This window comes from Hemicordylus capensis, chromosome 2 (assembly GCF_027244095.1).
Source record: "Hemicordylus capensis ecotype Gifberg chromosome 2, rHemCap1.1.pri, whole genome shotgun sequence".
Classification (NCBI taxonomy): domain Eukaryota; kingdom Metazoa; phylum Chordata; class Lepidosauria; order Squamata; family Cordylidae; genus Hemicordylus; species Hemicordylus capensis.
The window spans coordinates 426,853,487-426,871,476 of NC_069658.1; the positions used below are offsets into that span (position 1 = coordinate 426,853,487).

The following is a 17,990-nucleotide window of genomic DNA, read 5'->3' on the forward strand; positions in this document are numbered from 1 at the left end:
GAACACTGCACCACCACATGAGCAAAGGGAAGGAGCAATTCCTGACAATCTCCACTTCCCTCTAAAGCCCAATGAGTGTCACCATAATGCAATGCCTGGGGACATATTTTTGTATAGCACAGTTGGGCTGCAGGGGAGATCGTCAAAAATCACCCCCAGCTGAGTGATGGCCCAGTGTTATTCTGGAACTCGGCACCGTTAATATGGATGTCAGCCACCAAAACTAACCTATGCATACTGTGAGGTCATTCTCACAACCATCAAACCCAGGACCTGGGAGGGTTGGGTGAGGCAGGGTTGTTCCTACCTGTCCCCGCATGACCGCCAGTGATCCTGCTGCCAGGCTGCTCAGCCACCCACATGATCCCTGCTATGCGAGTAGTACGGCCATTTGGAGCCCAGGGAAACCCAGCCCGGCCTGCAGGAATCCCTACCCGCACTGCACAAGCAGCACATTGTAGAAACGCTAGAGGGCGAGTCGCTCCTCCCGCCGGCCTCTATCGTTGACATGGATGCTGGCAGCCCACATGACCAGGCAGTGAGAGAGGAGGGTCCGTGTGTGCCCTCCTATCTTACTTTACTTCCGGGTAAAAAACCTGGGCTATCCAGCCGAAGAGTGCTGGGATCGGTCCCCGATCCCGGCGGCTCTCAAGCGCAGCTCCATCCATGTCAGGCTCCACTAGCCCAGGTAGAGCTGGTCACGGGAACAACTTCTGCATGTCTTCAGTAGAATGAGAGCACACTATCCCTCCACAAGAACAAGCAGTTGTGCAAATGAGCACATGGGTCCAAGCTCGCACAGTTTGCTGGATTGCACAATTAAGCAGAATTGGGGGACGGGGGCCGTAGCTCAGTGGCAGAGCAACTGCTTTGCATTCGGGAAGTTCCAGGTTCAATCCTGGGCATATCCAGGCAGGGTGAAGGAGAATTCCTGCCTAGAATCCTGGAGAGCGGCTGCCAGTCAGAGTGGACACTACTGAGCTCGGTGAACCAATGGTCTGACTCAGTGGAAGGTGGCTTTCTGTGTAATTGCTTATTCTTATTGAAGGATGCATTGCTTTTAATAGATCATAAATATACATACTAGGGCTTCAGTCAGCATATGCAACTAGGTTATTCCACACATCTCTTCTTTTGTAACCTGCACCCTCTCCTTCCTTTTCGTGTCTATGCGTAATGCTACAAGCCGACATATGGAAGATCCACACTGCTCTTCTCCAGAGCCCTCCACTGTGAAAGATTCAGAGTCAGTCTCAGAGCTCAGCACCCAACAGTGTTAATAAAGCAACCCAGGGGTTTTTCTAAGTGTCTATGGAAGGGATAGTCCCAGTTCTATACCGACATGGGGCCAATCCCCAATTCAAACCACTCCTCTACAGGAGAACACAAAATGTTCCTTCCAGTCCAGGTTTATTATAAATATTATCTTAAAAACCCCGTTGAATCCCCCAAACACAAAAGGATACTGCAACCAGGAAGAGGGACCCAGTCACAGGGACAAATCTTCCAGAACAGACCTACACACCCCATCCCTGCCTCCAAACCCATGCTGACTACGCAGGGCTGATGCCAGAACTAGGTGGGCTTGGCCAGGCCAGAACATGGCCAAGGAGGCTCCAAGCTGCTGAGGCCTCGGGGGATGCTGAGAAGAGATGCCATTCGCTCCTGGGCAAGGTTGCCAGCTGATGCAGGGAGGAGGAGCCTACCCCCCTCTTCTGGCTGGATTGGAGAGCTGGTTCTGACTTCTGGAGATGCCCTCCAGGTCTAGGGGATGCACCTAGACCCCTCGCCCTGTCCTAGTGCTCCGTGCAGGCAGAGGGAGGTGACGGAGCTCATCCCCACCAACAGGCAGGGCCCGCTCCCAACTCAGGAGCAGGTGAACGTTTCAAATACAGGGTTGTGGTTCAACCATGCAGGCTCCGGCCAGAGCAACACAGGCACCCCCTTGGCTTGGAGGCCATCCAGGCCAAAGGAAGGCAGGACCTATGCAGGAACAAGGGCCAGGCTGGGTCTCACGTGTGACGAGGGAGCCTCCAGAGAGACCGTGGCGGTTACTGGTCTCCCAGTTGCTGCAGCAGAGTCCGGCGCCGACGTTCCAGCTCGCCCTCACTCAGCTCCTCGCTCTCTGAGGTATCCCAGCCACTCTGCCAAGAAAAGGTGCCTGTGTGAGGCAACGCCAGTGCGGCTGCCACCCTGAAGGTGTCCGCGCAAGGCTCGCCCCACCCTCTTGCCAGCCCTTGCAGAACGCCCGGCTTCCCCGCCCCGCCCCCCCCGCCAGTCCTGGGGGCTCTGCCTCCAGCCAAGGCTCACCCGCTCCCTCCTGGGGCCTCGGGGAGGGGAGTGGCCTCTACCCTCAGGTCGCGGAGGGGCCTTCTCTCGCTCCCACTCTTCAGGCCGGCTCGGCTCCTTCTTGTGCTCAGCTTCGCTTTCAGGGCTGTTCTGTAAAGAAAGCAGTTTGCAACTGCGGAGGCCAAAAGGCCTGGCAGGGAGCTCCGTGGGCTGCTACCAGTGGGGCGGCCACTAGCCCGGCCTAGCCGGAAGATGACAGCACCAGAACAGATGAGGCAATTGGGAAGATCTTAGACTCTGTGTGTGTGTGTGTGTGTGTGTGTGTGTGTTTGAACACACTGCACTAAAAGGATCAAAATTCTGTGCCAAGAAATGGTGGAGAAGGTCACCTTGTACAAAAATATGTGCTTATCCCACACACCTTACTCTCCTTCCATCATACCCCTTTTGCCCCTAGCCCAAGTGCTTTGGCTGCTGTCCCTCCGGTCAGAATCTGTGTAAAGGTTGCCGCCCATGTGGTTTTTTCTAACAGTGCCTGAGATCCTGACAAACCAAGTGCTGCTGGGAGAGGGCTCTGTGGGGAGGCGCCAGGAGGCGCCCGTGCCTGACTCCCCCCCGTCCGCCTGCAAGCAGGCTGTTGTGCCGGAGGGCTAAGACTGCCAAGCACTGCCTGTGCTCCAGAAGTGCTCTGCAAGATGGGAAACACATGGCGGAAGGTCGGCCATGTATTTCCCATTTTGCAGAGCCCTTCCGGAGCACGGGCAGCCGTCCGAACTGCGTGGGCTCTTGCACGACAGCACGCACGCAGGAGGACTGGAGGAGCTGCTCCTGGTGCGTCCCCACAGAGTGGCCTTCCTGGAGAACTTTGTTAGAATTGTCAGCCAGCGACTCTAGCAGACCAGACAAGCAGCACCCAGGAAGCGGTGAGGAGGAATCGCCGGGGTTGCCCTTAGAGTCAGGAAGATGAATGGCACCAGATTCATCGCGTCGGCCCTTATGCCGCACGAGCACATCACTTTTGCAAGCTGCTGCACCAACTTCTTATCACTTCTGCAAGGGGCCAAAGGATGAAAGGGATAATTTGACTCCAACAGGAAGGGATCATCCACAACTAGTCACATGTCATCGTCATGATTTCTGCACGTTCCTTTCATAGCTGGCCTACTCGCTCATCCTGGTTAAGAACATAAGAACATAAGAACAGCCCTGCAGGATCAGGCCCAAGGCCCATCTAGTCCAGCATCCTGTTTCACACAGTGGCCCACCAGATGCCACTGGAAGCCAGACAGGAGTTGAGGGCATGCCCACTCTCCTGCTGTTACTCCCCTGCAACTGGTACTCAGACTGGTTCTTAGCTTCCCCTTACATGCCTTGTTTTTGGTTCTAAACAACTTCTACAATGTCTTGTTTTCAACTGCACCATAGCTTCTATAGCCTCTTAATTTCTCACTGCACCCCACAAGCATCACGCAAGCATACAATTATGCAGGAAATGTCTTTTAAAGCAATGCCAGTAATGTCCCAAAGCATTCCTCATCTTGTTAGCTTCAGCCAGAGCCCATTCTTACTGGGAATTCCCCTCATATATTCATCCTTTGATTTCTCATCCCCAAATTTAGGAGCAATGGTGTTTTTCCTGACTGAGCCTCCCACCCTGAACACTCAAGATGGCTTCCACACATGTTCAGACACCATTTCCTTCCTGGCGCTGCCCAAAGGATGCTGGGAACTTCCTGTTCCAAGCAAGATGCAGCTGGGCAAACAAAGAGCCGGCTGCTGAATAGAAACCGTGCTGCTTGGGGATGGCAGGGGGCAATGGAGGAGCCATGGAGGAGCAGGTAAGGCCTGCCTTCCCCCTCCTAATGTTCCAGCTCGCCCCCTGCCAAAACGATTCGGCCGAGACAGTTCGAAGCATTTTGGCACCTCGAAATAGAAGTGCCGAAACACTTCAAGCACATCCCTATCACAAACACGCACACAGAGTACTTACTTAAATTTTAAGAAGCAAGCCTTATTTCTTCCCTTCTCACAATATAAACATTTCTGGGTTTGGACTTTGGGCTGCAGTCCTAGGCACACAGCAGTGACGGGAGTAAGCCCCAATGAGTTCATGAAGACTTTACTTGGAATAAACGGTATGGAATTGGCTGCAGTTCTATGCAACCTTTGCTTGAGAGAATCCTTTAACAGATTTGAAAATTAAACCACATAAATCGCAAACCTGTCTACTACAGAACTTATGCTGAGAATGCCTCTCAGTACTACTAACATACCAAAAGAAAAAAGAAAAAAAGGCAGCCCACAACATAACCAACCAACAGCAAACAAAGACTGCCATAAGGCCAACAGAATGGTGGAGCTACTTGACTATTTTGAACTGGCCTGGTTTCCAAGCTGTGCCCGTGAAGAGAAGGCAATAATCTCAGAACCCCTAAAAAATAAAAACAAATATTTTTGCATAAAAGCTATTGCATAAACTTCAAACAGGATTAAGTTTGAAGTTGTCCAATTAGCAATTTTTGTTAAAATGCCTTGGGGTTTTTTGGAAGCCGTAACCCCCTCCCTCCCTTTCATCCTCAAGAGAGGTGAGAGAGTAAGAGTAAGCGTGGTAGCAAGCTGCCTAGAGAGCAGGAGGCTGTTGGTTCGAATCCCCGCTGGTGTGTTTCCCAGAATATGGGAAACTCCTACACTGGGCATCAGCAATATAGGAAGGTGCTGAAAGGCATCATTTCATACTGTGCAGGAGAAGGCAATGGTAAACCACTCCTGTATTCTACCAAAGACAACCACAGGGCTCTGTGGGTGCCAGGAGTCGACACCGACTCGACGGCACACTTTACTATTTGTATACTGCTTTTCAACAAAAGTCCTAAAGCAGTTTACATAGAATAAATAAGTGAGATGGGTCCCTGGGTTCACAATCTAAAAAGAAACATAAGGTCGACACCAGCAACAACCACCAGAGGGATGCTGTGCTGGGGGCTGGACAGGCCCAGTTGCAAAACATAAGAGAATCACCACTTCAAGGAGGTGCCTGTTTGCTCAGTTAGCAGCAGCGGCGCTCTTACCCCTGGACTTCATAGTGTGGTTGCCACTGGCCCACACTGTGCCGGACGGCCAAGTGTGATTATGACCTGTGTCGGGTGCTTTAGAGACAATGGGTGGGGAGAGAAATATGTGGGATGGGAATAACCTAACTAACCTAAAGAGTCCCAGAACAGAGTCCCAGAACCAAGCAAGGGCGGAGGGCGGTGTGCACTTGCTTGAGTGGCTCTTTGAATGTTTGTAAAAGAAGTACCCAGAGGAAGAGCCAGTCCACCATCAGCCCCCACTTGCCCCCTCATTCTCCAGATCTCTGAAGGTTGCCAAGATTTGCTAGTGGCATTTTTTAAAAAGGAAAGGAAGAGAGCGCCTAGCAAATGCTGGAGAAATCCAATGCCTCCTGAGGGCTGGATAGGGGTGAGGAGAAAAGGGCTGGCTTCCCTCCGGAAAAGAGGAGGCTGGAGAAAGGTAGCCACGGCTCCTACCTATTCTCAACTCCATTTGCTAGCAGACTGAGTGCTCCCATTTCGCATAAAGATCTCCAAAAAGTCTGCTCAGCCTGCCGAGAAGGATCCTGGGAAACCAGGTGACTGGGCTGGTTTTGTTTAGGTGCCTGTAAGCTACTCTGACTTCTGATTGGTTGGGGGCAGGGCTAGCCCTTGCCTACCCTCGGGGTTGGGGGGAGAAAATAAAGGCACATCCTGATTGGTGCTGAAGCACTAAATATGCCATTTAAAGGTAAAGGTAAAGTGTGCCGTCGACTCCTGGTGACCACAGAGCCATGTGGTTGCAGAGCCAACAATACAGGAGGGGTTTACCATTGCCATCTCCAGTATATGAGAGGATGCCTTTCAGCACCTTCCTATATCGCTGCTGCAATTCCCATAGTCTGGGAAACATACCAGCGGGGATTTGAACTGGCAACCTCTGGCTTGCTAATCAAGTCATTTCCCCGCTGCGCCATTAGGTGCCATTTGGGTAGTGACTAAATATGGTAATTACATCATTTGGGGGTAAGAGATCCCACTGAACACCCTAAGAGGCTTTACAAAGGAATTTAAGGTGGGGGAGGGCGGGGAGACCAAGAGCCAGTGCCATCTACTGGCAAGCAGTGAAAATCCCAAAGCAACATTCATCCAAGCAAGAGAGAGGTAGACACACAGAGGGGAGGACAGAGAGGAAAAGATGGTATTTTTGGTGAGAGAATGGGAGGGCTGGCAAGGAGGTGGGTAATGCCCCCTCTGCCCAAACGAGGAGCCTCCATTGCTTTTCACTGAAACTAGTTCTCACATTCCGCTGCCAGTATCCAGGGTACGAGAACCACATGCGATATACCAGGCACAGGTGCACTTGCAGCCTTGCAGTAGCAAAACAGAAGCTACCTACCCAGTGCTAGAGCAGAAGGTCCCCATTCAGTCCCTGGGATCTCTAGGGAGAGCTTGGGGGAAGGCGGACACAAACACACACCCCCGAATCCCTAGAGAGCCTCTGCTAGCCAGTACTGGCAAGCCTGAGCTAGGAGGACCACCTGTCTGACTCGGGATAAAGGAGTTTCCGATGTTCATATTCAGCATCATCCAGGGCTTACTTAGATGAGATATCACAGGCAGAACCGGCGTACCGCCTCTGCTTTTCAGCGGAGTCAGTTCACACATAACACCTCTCAGTAGTTCACACATGATTATATGCATGTGTGAACTGGCCTTAATGTCCTGTCTTATGCAGATGCCCCTCGATCCTGGTGTGTATTCTGCGATGGGGACACCAGCGTAAGCACAGAGTTTTGCATTGGCTGCAGAATTCGGCACCATGAGAAGCTTTCACTAAAGAAGACATTCTTAGCCCGTAAATGCAAAGGCAGGCTGCAAAGAGAGGCTTAAAGGCCGGCAGGCTGTAGCCTTGCCAAGTCCAACTGGAGACTGAGCAGGGTTTCTTGGGATTGGGGGACAAGGCTTCCGTGACCTTCCTAGCACATCACCATTCCCTATAAGAGGCAGAAACAGAATAAGCTCTGGAAACAAATTTGCTTCGCTTAGATGCATTTTTATTGCACTGATACTCCACCTTTCTTCTGTGATGAAACTCAAGGTGGGGTGCATAAGAGGGCTTCCAGGGGGCCTCCCATCCAGTCACCAACCAGCCCCAGACTTCTTTGGCTTCTACAAAGTGGCTACATCTTGTGCCTTCAGAGCACGTCTGGGGACCACAGAGCCCCCCCTTTCCTTGGCACAGAGTTTTGGATATTTTGGCAGAGATCAGCATCCTGTGGTGCTCACACAGCCCTGCAGCCCTTACAGATTTCCCCCCATCTTCCACAGATTTCCTAATGGATCTTTTCAGGGAACGGTGGCGCTGAACACATTTCCCCACCCCCTCGCCTATCCCCTGCTCCTGCAGACTCACCGATTTATGCCTCTTCTTCTTGCTTTTCTTCTTCTGCCTCTTGGAGCGTCTGGTGCTGTGCTCTGTGGGCAGAAGAGAAGGTGATAAGAACTGTGCTGCCCTCCACTGGGGTTAGTCGAGTCCAACATACCTACATGCAAACTCTCCAGCAATCCTTTCCAATTTCAAGCGAGATTGACGGAGGCATTGATGCACAGCAAGGATCTCACAGATTCCAAAGACCTCTCACACAATCGGTGCATTTAGATTCCCTACAAGACCACATGGACAATTCATCCATGCCTACCTGAATCAGGAGAGGAAGATGCCCCGGAACCGGCTGATTCAGAGTGGTTCCGTTTCTTGCGTTTGGCTGCACGGTGGGGATGGTCTGAACCCGACTCTGAGCCCTGAGAGGAGAAATCGGGACTCAACCATTGCCCAAGGAAGAACAGGCTGGAACTTGGACACCAGGGCATGCTACTGATCAACAGGGAGGGGCTGGAGCTCAGTGGGAGAGAACCTGATTCATATGCAGAAGGTCCCAAGTTCAATTTCTGGCATTTGCTGGTAGGGGTGGGAGAGAGTTCTCTTTGAAACCCCAGAGAGCAGCTCTCGTTCAGCATAGATAATAATGGTCTAAACCAGGGATTCTCAGTCTTGGGTCCCCAGATGTTACTGGACTTCAACTCCCATAATCCCCAACCAATCGCCATTGGGGCTGGGGATTATGAAAGTTGAAGTCCAATAACATCTGGAGACCCAAGGCTGCGAATCCCTGGTCTAAACGGTCCAATGGCCTGACTCCGAATTAAAGCAGCTTCCTACACTGAGAAGGGGGTTGAACTAGACCACCTCCAAAGTCCCTTCCAGCTCTAAAATACTCTGCTATGTTCGACACATCCACTAAAACAGGGTGGGCTTCCCGGAGCAACTTTTATTCTGGCAGAACCTTGAAAGCTACCAGCACCATAGCAAGGTGAGGAGGGGGAGCAGTCACAAAATGGCAGCTTTCATTCTACAGAATAAAGAGATTTTATTCACCACTGAATTCCAGCAGAATAATTTTGCTGCAGGAGAGGAGAGGAACAAAAGAGTCTGCTTTGTGGGGGGAAGAAACGGGATGGGAATGAAGAACACAAATGGGAGAACAAGTAAAACAACTGAGAGAGAGATTTAAAATGGCATGACCATACCCCACTCAGTCAGCCAATCAGATTTGCAGTATTGTCTGGAAGGGGAGCGGAGGGGAGGGGGAAGGGAAAAGTAAGCTCAAACATCTAGAGAGGTACTTCAGACAAGTTTAGCAGCCACCAGTAGCTCCCAAGCAACCTAGTGTCCACCCCTGCACTAAAGGCCACCTAGCACCACTTTTTAATGCAATAAATACCAAGTGTCTATCCATTTATTGAGCACAGTTAAGATGTCTTCCCTCGAGATGCTATAGGTCTCTGTGGGGACATTGGTCTGATCTACATGTGCTGCAGAACGACAGAATCCTGGAGGTGGCAGAATGAACTATACCATTTCAGGCAGTCTCTGTGTGTGTTTGTCAGTTTTGAATGCTCCCCCTTATTTTATTTTATTTTAAAATAAAAAATCTCCTTGCAAGTAAACATCTAGCACATCAGGGAGAAATGTTCTAGCCCAGCCCACTCCGTCCTATGCTAGTTTGTGACATACAGGGAGTTTTGTATATTGTGGTGCATTCAAAAAAAATTTTTTTTTGTTTCCCCATCTGCAGTCTAAAGTGGTACAGTCCATTCTACAATCTCAGGCTCTACCCCCTCTCATTCTCCTGCATGTACAGGCCCCCGGGTTTCCCCAACACATCTGCTCCTCCTGCAAGAGCACGGATGTGGTTCAAGGGGGCTGGAGAGAATGCCTTTGCTTTGGGATATCCAATTGCCCTTCCCCAACACGTCCCCCAGAGACCCCCTCCCACCTCCTGCCTCTTGATCCCACCAAGCCCAGAACTCACGGAAGCAGAGCGCTTGCGATGGTGCTTCTTGGGCTTCTTGGCATGTTTTTTGGCCTTGGCGTGGAAATGCTGGCACTCCGTCTGCACAGAGGGAGAGAGAGAAGGTGTGGGGTGGAGGTGGGGGGAATCCGAGATGCAGCAGAGCAGGGCGATTTGGGGACAGCCTTCCAGACTGCAAACGTCCTCCTCCCCAGCCCCCTACCTCAGCGTATCACTCAGGAGCCCCACCTCCAAGTTCCTCGCCAGGCTCGGAGCAGGAGGTCCCACCAAGGGTCAATCCCAGGGGGGTTGCTATAATGGAGCAGATGGGTTCAAAGAACTCAGGCCCTCCAGCTCCTGAGGGCCCTCCAACTCCACCCCTCCCTATTTTCTTCATGATCTCCGTCACTCCAAGGGGCTGCCGGGCCCCCTCCTCCCGATCAGCCCCGGCTCTCACCTCCAGCACTTGCAGGAACTCACGAAAGAGGCGGATCCGCTCTGACTCCAGGGTGATCTGCTCAAAGGCTATGTTATTGACGAACCGCTCTCGTGCCTGGCAGGGAAGGCAAGAGGCCAGGATCACACCTAAAACACTCAGCGTGTCACCTTTATATGGCGGGTGTTAGTTGCCTTTTGGCAAATATCCCTCTGGTCCCTACGGTGCTGGCAGCAACGGTGTCAAAACAACGTTCCAAAGGATGACCCATAACCAATCCCAGACCATTAGAAGCAGTAATCCCCATGTGCTGAAAGAGAACTGTGAGTGTGATATGAGAAATAACTTAAAGGCTCCTGTCACCCCAAGGCACCTATCCACAGAGGTGGCTGCCGGTGGTATTTCTGCGTGAGTCACTGCTCTAGCGTGCCTTCTTCCAATGAGGAAGGCACACCTCAGATCAATGATCTGTGCACAAACACGGGGGATGGATAAGTCTCACTCAAGCATGTATTGAAAACAAACCCCCAAACGGAATTACTGAGCCATCCCACCCAGATGCACAAGTGACTGGGGATACAGTTTGCCAGCAATCCTCCCTTGGGAGTTGATTTACGCGACTCCAGGGAAACCAGCAGAGGCTGCTCCTGAAATGAGGAGCAGGAGAGCTCACCTCATCCCAGGCGGTGTTGGGTTCCAGAGGGGGAGCCGCCTGCCGCAACATGCTCTTGAATGCGGCCTCCTTGCGCCGCATCTTACGGGTTTCTTCCTTCTCCCGCTCCCGCTCCCGTGCCTCAGCCTTCTCCAGCAGCTGGGGTGGGGGGAAGCACAGAAGGAGTCAGACGTCACAGAATGGCATTCCAAGGGCCTCCCGTGGCCCTACTACAAAAACCCCCTGAAACAGTGTCCCCAGTGCTCTGCATCCTGAGAACAAAATAATGCTCTTTTGCGTCACTGGATCAGATCAAGTCTCCTCCGGTCAAGTGCTCTGCTTCCAAATGTACCCAAAACAAGCATCTTTGGGGAGCTCAGAAGCAACACATGAAGATGACAGCCTGTCACTGTTGCTTGTCCCCAGCATCCGGCATTCCGAGATATACTGTCTATGTACATGGAGGCTCCTTTTAAGCTAGCAAAATAGACCCATTCTCCATGCATTTGTCTAATCCTTTTGAAAAGTCTTCTAAGCTGGTGGCCATCACCTCATGCTCTGGTTCAACAGGTTAACCGGAAATTGTGTGAAGTACTTTCTACTCTCAGTCCTGAACCTGTTGCCAGTCATCTTCACTGGACGACAGTCCTTTACTCCTAATATTATGACAGGAGGAGAAAAATGTCCTTCTCTCCATACTGTGACCCCTTGACCCTGCTGTTCTTATTTAGAGAGCCAATCCCTGTACTGAAGAGGCCCATTCATCTGTGCCCTTAGAGTGTGTTCAGTTTTCACAGAGTATACTACACCTTGTGCAAACACACACACACACACACACACCCCACCCAATGCTTACTCACACTGTTGAAAGTCAGCTTAATGTTGCCAGCATCCAATGTGGCAGCACGCTTGTCAAAACTGATGACATGGGCAAAGTCCTCAAAGGTTGTATTGACTTCCACACTGAAGCTCCGGTCCTACCAAGAGGGAAAAGAGCAGGATTAGCAATTCCCTAGGGGCCTTTCCTTCTGCGTTGTGCACCACAAAGACCCATCACATGTAAACAAGCCCAAGAAGCATCTGCCGCAAACCTCAGACACAGGCTCTTCATCATTCCCAGCAAGGAGAAAAGATAGGAATGATGCCCAGCAGAATCTTTTTTACTCCTCCCCGCATCTCCACTCTTTTCTTTTGGTTTTGGTTTTGTTTGACATTCAGCCTGAAGAAAAGTGCTAGTCAAAAGCCTTCCTATCCACTTGTGACATCTTAGTCCATCCTAATGAAGATTACGATGCTGGCGGGGAAGAAACTTGCCTAGGGAGCAAAAGGTTGATGGTTCAAATTCCCAGACTATGGGAAACACCTCTATCGGGCAGCAGCGATATAGGAAGATGCTGAAAGGCATAATTTCACACTGCACAGGAGGACGCAATGGCGAACCTCACCTGTATTCTACCAAAGACAACCACAGGGCTCTGTGGGCGCCAGGAGTTGACACCGACTCGACGGCACAACTTTACCTTTAGCCAGTCAAAAATGATGGGCAGAATGACAGGAAACAGTCCCTCCCCTCCTTTCTTTCTTTCTGCCTGGAAAAATCTCCTCCTCCTTTGCACTTCCCTGCCTTTATCTCTTCACATCCCCCCCCCCCACCTCCACCTTGTCTTTCCCAGCAGTTCTTCTTTCCCAGCATTCCTTTTGGCTGTTGGTGACAGTTTTTGGTTCTATGTGCCATAGTGATTCTTCTCCCACCACCCACTACTGTGGGCAGCTGTATTTTTTAAGTATTTCCCATTAGTGATGGGAGTTTCTTAGGAGGTCAGAGGATGTCACTGATTGACATGAGCATTGTGAACAGAATAGCAGGCAGCAACATGAAACACAGAAAAGCAGAACATTGCTTCCTGCTTGCCTGCCCAGAGGCCCATCCCTCCACTGAAAATAATGGCACTTATTTTAAGCACAATTAAACTTCTGAGGTGCCTGCTTTCTGTAAGGGGATGGAACGGAATTTGCTAAACCCTTCACTATAATGAACCAGAAGTGAAGGGATTTGCTGATGGGTTTCCCCTTTAGAAAATTCCATTTTCATGCCAACTTCACTCCCAAGAATCAATTTTTCAAATTCAGAAAACATGAAATTGACACATATTTAATGTCTGTGCCCCTCCAATGCCTAAGCTGGTTGCACCTTAAGAATGTCTTTGATGATCTTCTTTTCATCATGAAAGCGTGCCTTGAGATCTTCCACATAGAACTTAAACAAGTCTAGTGGGGTGGAGCCTATGGGAAAAGAGTAGAGGGACACAGCCTGTTGTTAGTGCCCTGCCACAACACAGCTTTAGCCCACAGACCAAAAAAGACAGCAATTTTGAAACCACCCTGAGGTTCCTTGAAAGCTTCACCAGGGACTCCTAAAGGAAAAGGTCAGGAATGGCAGACACAGTTCCCCGGAAGACAAGACAGCCTACCCCTACTGAGCTGCTTCACAGTGCAGGGGAAGGAATGTGTCCTATGGCATATTCTCAGTTCAGGCTGGTTGGCTGTGAAGCCGAGTGGGCTGGGAACCATGCGCTGTATCACCTGGGACACAAGACCATACTCCAGAGTCTTCTGCAATGCAGAGATTCAGTGGTAAACACTTGGAGGTTGCTAATCCTGAATGTCCCTTAAGAAGCTTGAAAAGCACTGAAAGGAGATAGAAGGAGATGCCTTAAACTGAGCGAGGAGAATGTTGCACCTAATTCTGAGCCATCAACCCTGGCTTCAGGGCCTCAGGCAAAGATCTTTCTCAGCCAAGATCCTTTAATTTCAATAGGGCTGCTCAGCGGTAATCTACTATACCACCAGGATGCTGGTCACAGAAGCACCTGCCATCACGCTTACGGTGTTGACCTCTGCAGCCAAATGCTGTAACCGTGAGCAGCTCAGGAGGGAGAGTGCCGCTTCCAGACCCACTTTGGATGGCGTACATGACTATGCTGTCCTTTTCCAAAAACGTCTGAAGAGGGCTTTTCTTGCCAGGAGACAATGCAGTATCAATTTGCCCGTCCCCTGAAATCTAGGCCCCCACCCAAATGTCTAACCTAGCATTCACAACTTCCCTTTTGCTATATATGTATTTGTATATACTGACTTTAAGGGCCATGATTGAAGGGGGGAGGGTGTGGGGGTTTCTGCCCACCAGCTGCTTACCAGGCTGGCCCAACATGTTGGCAAAGCGTCTGTCGGTGCTGAGTGAGGGGTACAGCTCCATCCAGGTGGACATGGAGTGCAGGCGCCCGTTTTCATGAAGCTCGTCCAAGAAGGCCTGAGCAAGAAGCAGCCTGGTTATTCTACGATAGAGCGAGAGAGATCGGGGAGTCAGCCCCTCCCCCATTCAGAGACCCTGCTAGTGTGGCCACATGCCCCAAAGCAGGCCTTGAAACCCAGATCCCCTGTGCAACCCAATACACTTCACACTGGGACCTGCTGAACGCCTCTTTCCCCAGAGGCTTTCTAGAAACCAAGAACACTTCAGGCAAGCGTGGAACATTCTCTGTGTGCTACAATTCCACGGGAATGGCAAAAAGCAATGGATGTAGCACTGGCTGCAAGATTCAGCTTAACTATCTCAGCTTTCATTGAAAGAAAGAAATTAAACAAACAGTGAAGTTTAAACACATATGGCCAAAGATGTAGGGAAAACTTTCCTATACTTAATTTTTTCATGAAAATTTCTCCATCTCTAAACTTCTTTCAACATAAAGCTTTGAATTTGTTTCATCATAACATTTTAACCATATTAAGAGTACTTACTGATTCCCCCGCCCTGCCATCCCCCCCGCCATCAAAGATTTCAAGTCAACTGCTTAACTACTTGAAAAACTACTTGAAAAAGTGTGGGAAATTAATGCGGTTACTATTAGTGTGACTTACTAAATATAAAAGTCAAACAAAATGCTAAGTCAGATCATAATCTATTTAAGGCATCTGGAAAGTGAGAAATTTAGCATGGGAATTTTTCTGGGATTTCCCCCCCCCCACACCCAGAAAACCCAAATCTCTGCATGCGGCCAATACCTGTTGAAATATCAGAATCTCATTGCTCATAGCTGGAAATCCTTCACTAACCCCCTAGCATCTGAGATTTCATCAAATATATCCGACACACATGCAAGCATATATTTGCCCCCTTAAGAGCTAGGAGATTTTTTAAAAAAGCGGAATGCTTTGCTGAGCACTACATCCTGCACTTGTGCATAGTTGCACAGAATCACAGCGCATGCACACAGCTCTCCTCCATCTTCTGCAGAGAGCGCAGCACAGGCCAGCGTCATCCCTGTGCTGTACAAAACCTGACCACACCTTTATATTCTGACTCGTTTGTTTTCATTAGCTCAGGCAACAGACTCCGGAAGACACATGGCGTTTGCAGTTCAGCCCACTGCCTCCAAACAGTGGTTCAGGGTTTCCCCCACCAACTGCGCTTCTAGCTCAAGGTTGTGGCCACTGATACCTGGAAGGCCTCCCTGTTCTTGCGCTGCTGGCGTCTCTCCCGGAGCCGGCCACGCTCCCTCTCCTCCTCCTCCTCTCTTTCCAGCGTCCGGATGTGCTCCTCAAAGCAGATTAAGGCGTCCTCCTTGTCCATGTCTGAAAGAAGCACAGAGGTGGGGCGGGTGGGGGGGGCATAGGCTCAGTGAAGTGATGACATCAACATGGAGTGCAGAGAAGGGGACCATTCCAACCATTCTGGACAGGCTACACCACACGCCAATCAGACATGAGTTTGTCCCCTTCTCTAGGAGTGGGTGTGGGATCTGGGACAACCTAGGGAGCCAGGACTTCTGAGTGCTATCCTTATGCTTCTTGATGTCATGACTCCAGGAAGGCAACAGCCAGGGCAGAACACACACAGCAGCAAATCAACATGGTATGTGCCAAGGAAAGCTAAATTAAGTTAGGTGTCCTGTGGATACTTTGTTCATGTTACATTTTTCAAATATTCCCTTATTAGCAGGGCCAGCTCTAGGTTTCACAGCCCTTGGGAAACTGCCCTCCGAAGCCTCTCTCCTATCTGGGTGGGTCCCCAAAGAGTTGCTCTGACACCACTCCGATTTAAGGGAACAGAGGAGGTGTCAGCGATCAGCAGCGGGAACTTCTGGCTACCCAACAAGGCCCACCTCCTATCCCAACCCAGTTGATTGGGATTAACTTTTCAATTTTCTCCTGTTTGTGCTGCTCTGGTGGGGTGGGGCCCAGGGAAGGGCCCAAGACCTATGTGGTGCAATGGGAGCCTCATTCCCCTAACCCAGGGTTCTCAAACATGGGTCCAGGGATTCCCTGATGTTGTTGACTACAACTCTCAAAATCCCCAGCTGCAATGACCTTTTGCTGAGGATTCTGGGAGTTGTAGTCAACATCAGGGAATCCCTGTTAGAGGGAACACTGCTTGGGTCCTCTGATGTTGTTGGGCTACAACTCCCATCATCCACAGCCCCAATGCTCAAAGGCTCTTGAGTCAATTTAGCAGTCAAGGAATTAGGGGACGGGGAGCATTTATAGATTGGTAACCGGCTGAAGGACAGGAAACGGGATAGGAATAAATGGACAATTGTTGCAATGCCGAGATATAAGAAGTGGGGTCCCCCAGGGATCTGTACTGGGACCAGTGCTCTTTAACTTGTTCATAAATAATCTAGAAGATGGGGTAAGCCGCAAAGTGGTCAAATTCGCAGATGACACTAAACTATTTAGGGTAATGAAATCCACAACAGATTGTGAGGAGCTCCAAAAGGATCTCTCCAAACTGGGCATGTGGGCAACAAAACAGCAAATGGAATACAATGTAAGTATAAAATGATTCACATTGGGGCAAAAAACCCCAACTTCACATACACACTGATGGGCTTTGAGCAGTCAGTGACTGACCAGGAGAGAGATCTTGGGGTCATGGTGGACATTGAAAGTGTTGACTCGGTGCATGGCAGCTGTGAAAAAGGCCAATTCCATGCAAGGGATCATTAGGAAGGGGATTGAAAATAAAACGGCTAATATTATAATGCTATATTTAATATTAGAATATGAAAACTGCTAATATCATAAATCTAAGGTGCACCCACACTTGGAATATTGTGTACAGTTCTGGTCGTTGTATCTCAAAAAGGATACTGGAGAACTGAAGAAGGTGCAGAAGAGGGCAACCAAGATAATCAGGGACCTGGAGCATCTTCCTTACAAGGTAAGGCTACAATATTTGGGGTTGGGGGGTTGGGCTTAGTTTAGAAAAATGGTGACAAAGAGGAGACATAACAGAGGTTTACAAAATTATGCATGGTTTGGAGAACATGGATAGAGAGATGTTTCTTCATCTCTCACAAAACTAGAACCAGGGGTCATCCCATGAAACAGATGGCCAGGAAATTTAGGACGGACAGAATGAAGTGCTTTTCCATACAGCACATCATTTCATCTATGGAATTCTCTGCCACGGAATGTAGTGATGCCCAGCAGCTTGGGTAGCTTTAAGCAAGGCTTAGACAAACTCGTGAAGGATAAGTCTATCAGAGACAACGAATCCTGATGGCTATAGGTCATGTTCAGAGGCAGGAACATGTTCCAATACCAGTTGCAGAGGAGCGGCCAGTTTGTGAACCCCCTGCCCTAATCACAAGAACCTCAGCCCTGCCTCTCCTGTGTGGCTTTGAGCTTTTGCCAACACGTCTTGCATCTTTGAAGCTTGAATGGCTTCAAGTCAAAATGCTGAATTTTGTTTTTAAGTGACAGCCGAGGTAGTCCACATCAGTCCCTCTGCTTGCGTGATGCAATCCTGGAATCACAGATACAGCCCTCCCTACAGTTACCAGGCAACTGTTGCCAGCAAGAGTTGTCTGTGCATAAATAAGGGCAAAGATGGTGACAACTTTGGTCGAATGGGCTGTGGCAATTCCAACAAGACGAAGGGAAAGGGTCTAAGACTGCAGCTTAGCTTTAGCAATGGGAACTGGTTTTCCAGATGCTCTTTACATTACAAGAACACCCTTATTTCAAAGCATCCAAGATCCAAAGCTTCTCCCTCCAAACACACATACACAGTCGCCAGATGTAGAGTGCGTCTCCACCTCGGGCTGTGAGAAACCCCACACCCACCATGGCATAGCAGAAGTGGCCACTGCAGTCCCGCTAATGGGTTTGTTTGTTTACACAGTTCCAAAGCACCAACACATTCCAGTAGCTGAACTTGGGATTCA

The 17,990-nt window shown here is 49.9% G+C and overlaps 1 protein-coding gene across 5 annotated transcripts in view; it reads right to left on the minus strand.

The window, feature by feature from the left end:
• The window catches only part of PRPF40B (pre-mRNA processing factor 40 homolog B), a 41,829-nt gene that overhangs the window by 2,061 nt on the left and 21,778 nt on the right, over nucleotides 1–17,990 (minus strand). The window contains exons 17-28 of one of the 5 annotated variants that reach the window (XR_008315711.1): nucleotides 15,260–15,393; nucleotides 13,957–14,071; nucleotides 12,953–13,044; nucleotides 11,622–11,738; nucleotides 10,783–10,920; nucleotides 10,131–10,226; nucleotides 9,695–9,775; nucleotides 8,021–8,123; nucleotides 7,735–7,796; nucleotides 2,311–2,439; nucleotides 2,017–2,144; nucleotides 1,085–1,230 (exon numbers count right to left, since the gene is read on the minus strand). Coding sequence is in view for 3 of the 5 variants with exons in the window: in XM_053293838.1 (XP_053149813.1) it covers nucleotides 2,052–2,144; nucleotides 2,311–2,439; nucleotides 7,735–7,796; nucleotides 8,021–8,123; nucleotides 9,695–9,775; nucleotides 10,131–10,226; nucleotides 10,783–10,920; nucleotides 11,622–11,738; nucleotides 12,953–13,044; nucleotides 13,957–14,071; nucleotides 15,260–15,393 (1,160 nt within the window). In the remaining 2 variants the exon portion in view is untranslated. Of the gene's footprint in view, nucleotides 1–1,084; nucleotides 1,231–1,393; nucleotides 2,145–2,310; nucleotides 2,440–4,271; nucleotides 4,721–7,734; nucleotides 7,797–8,020; nucleotides 8,124–9,694; nucleotides 9,776–10,130; nucleotides 10,227–10,782; nucleotides 10,921–11,621; nucleotides 11,739–12,952; nucleotides 13,045–13,956; nucleotides 14,072–15,259; nucleotides 15,394–17,990 lie in introns of those variants that run through there. The other 4 variants (XM_053293838.1, XM_053293839.1, XR_008315712.1 and 1 more) reach the window with 4 other exon arrangements.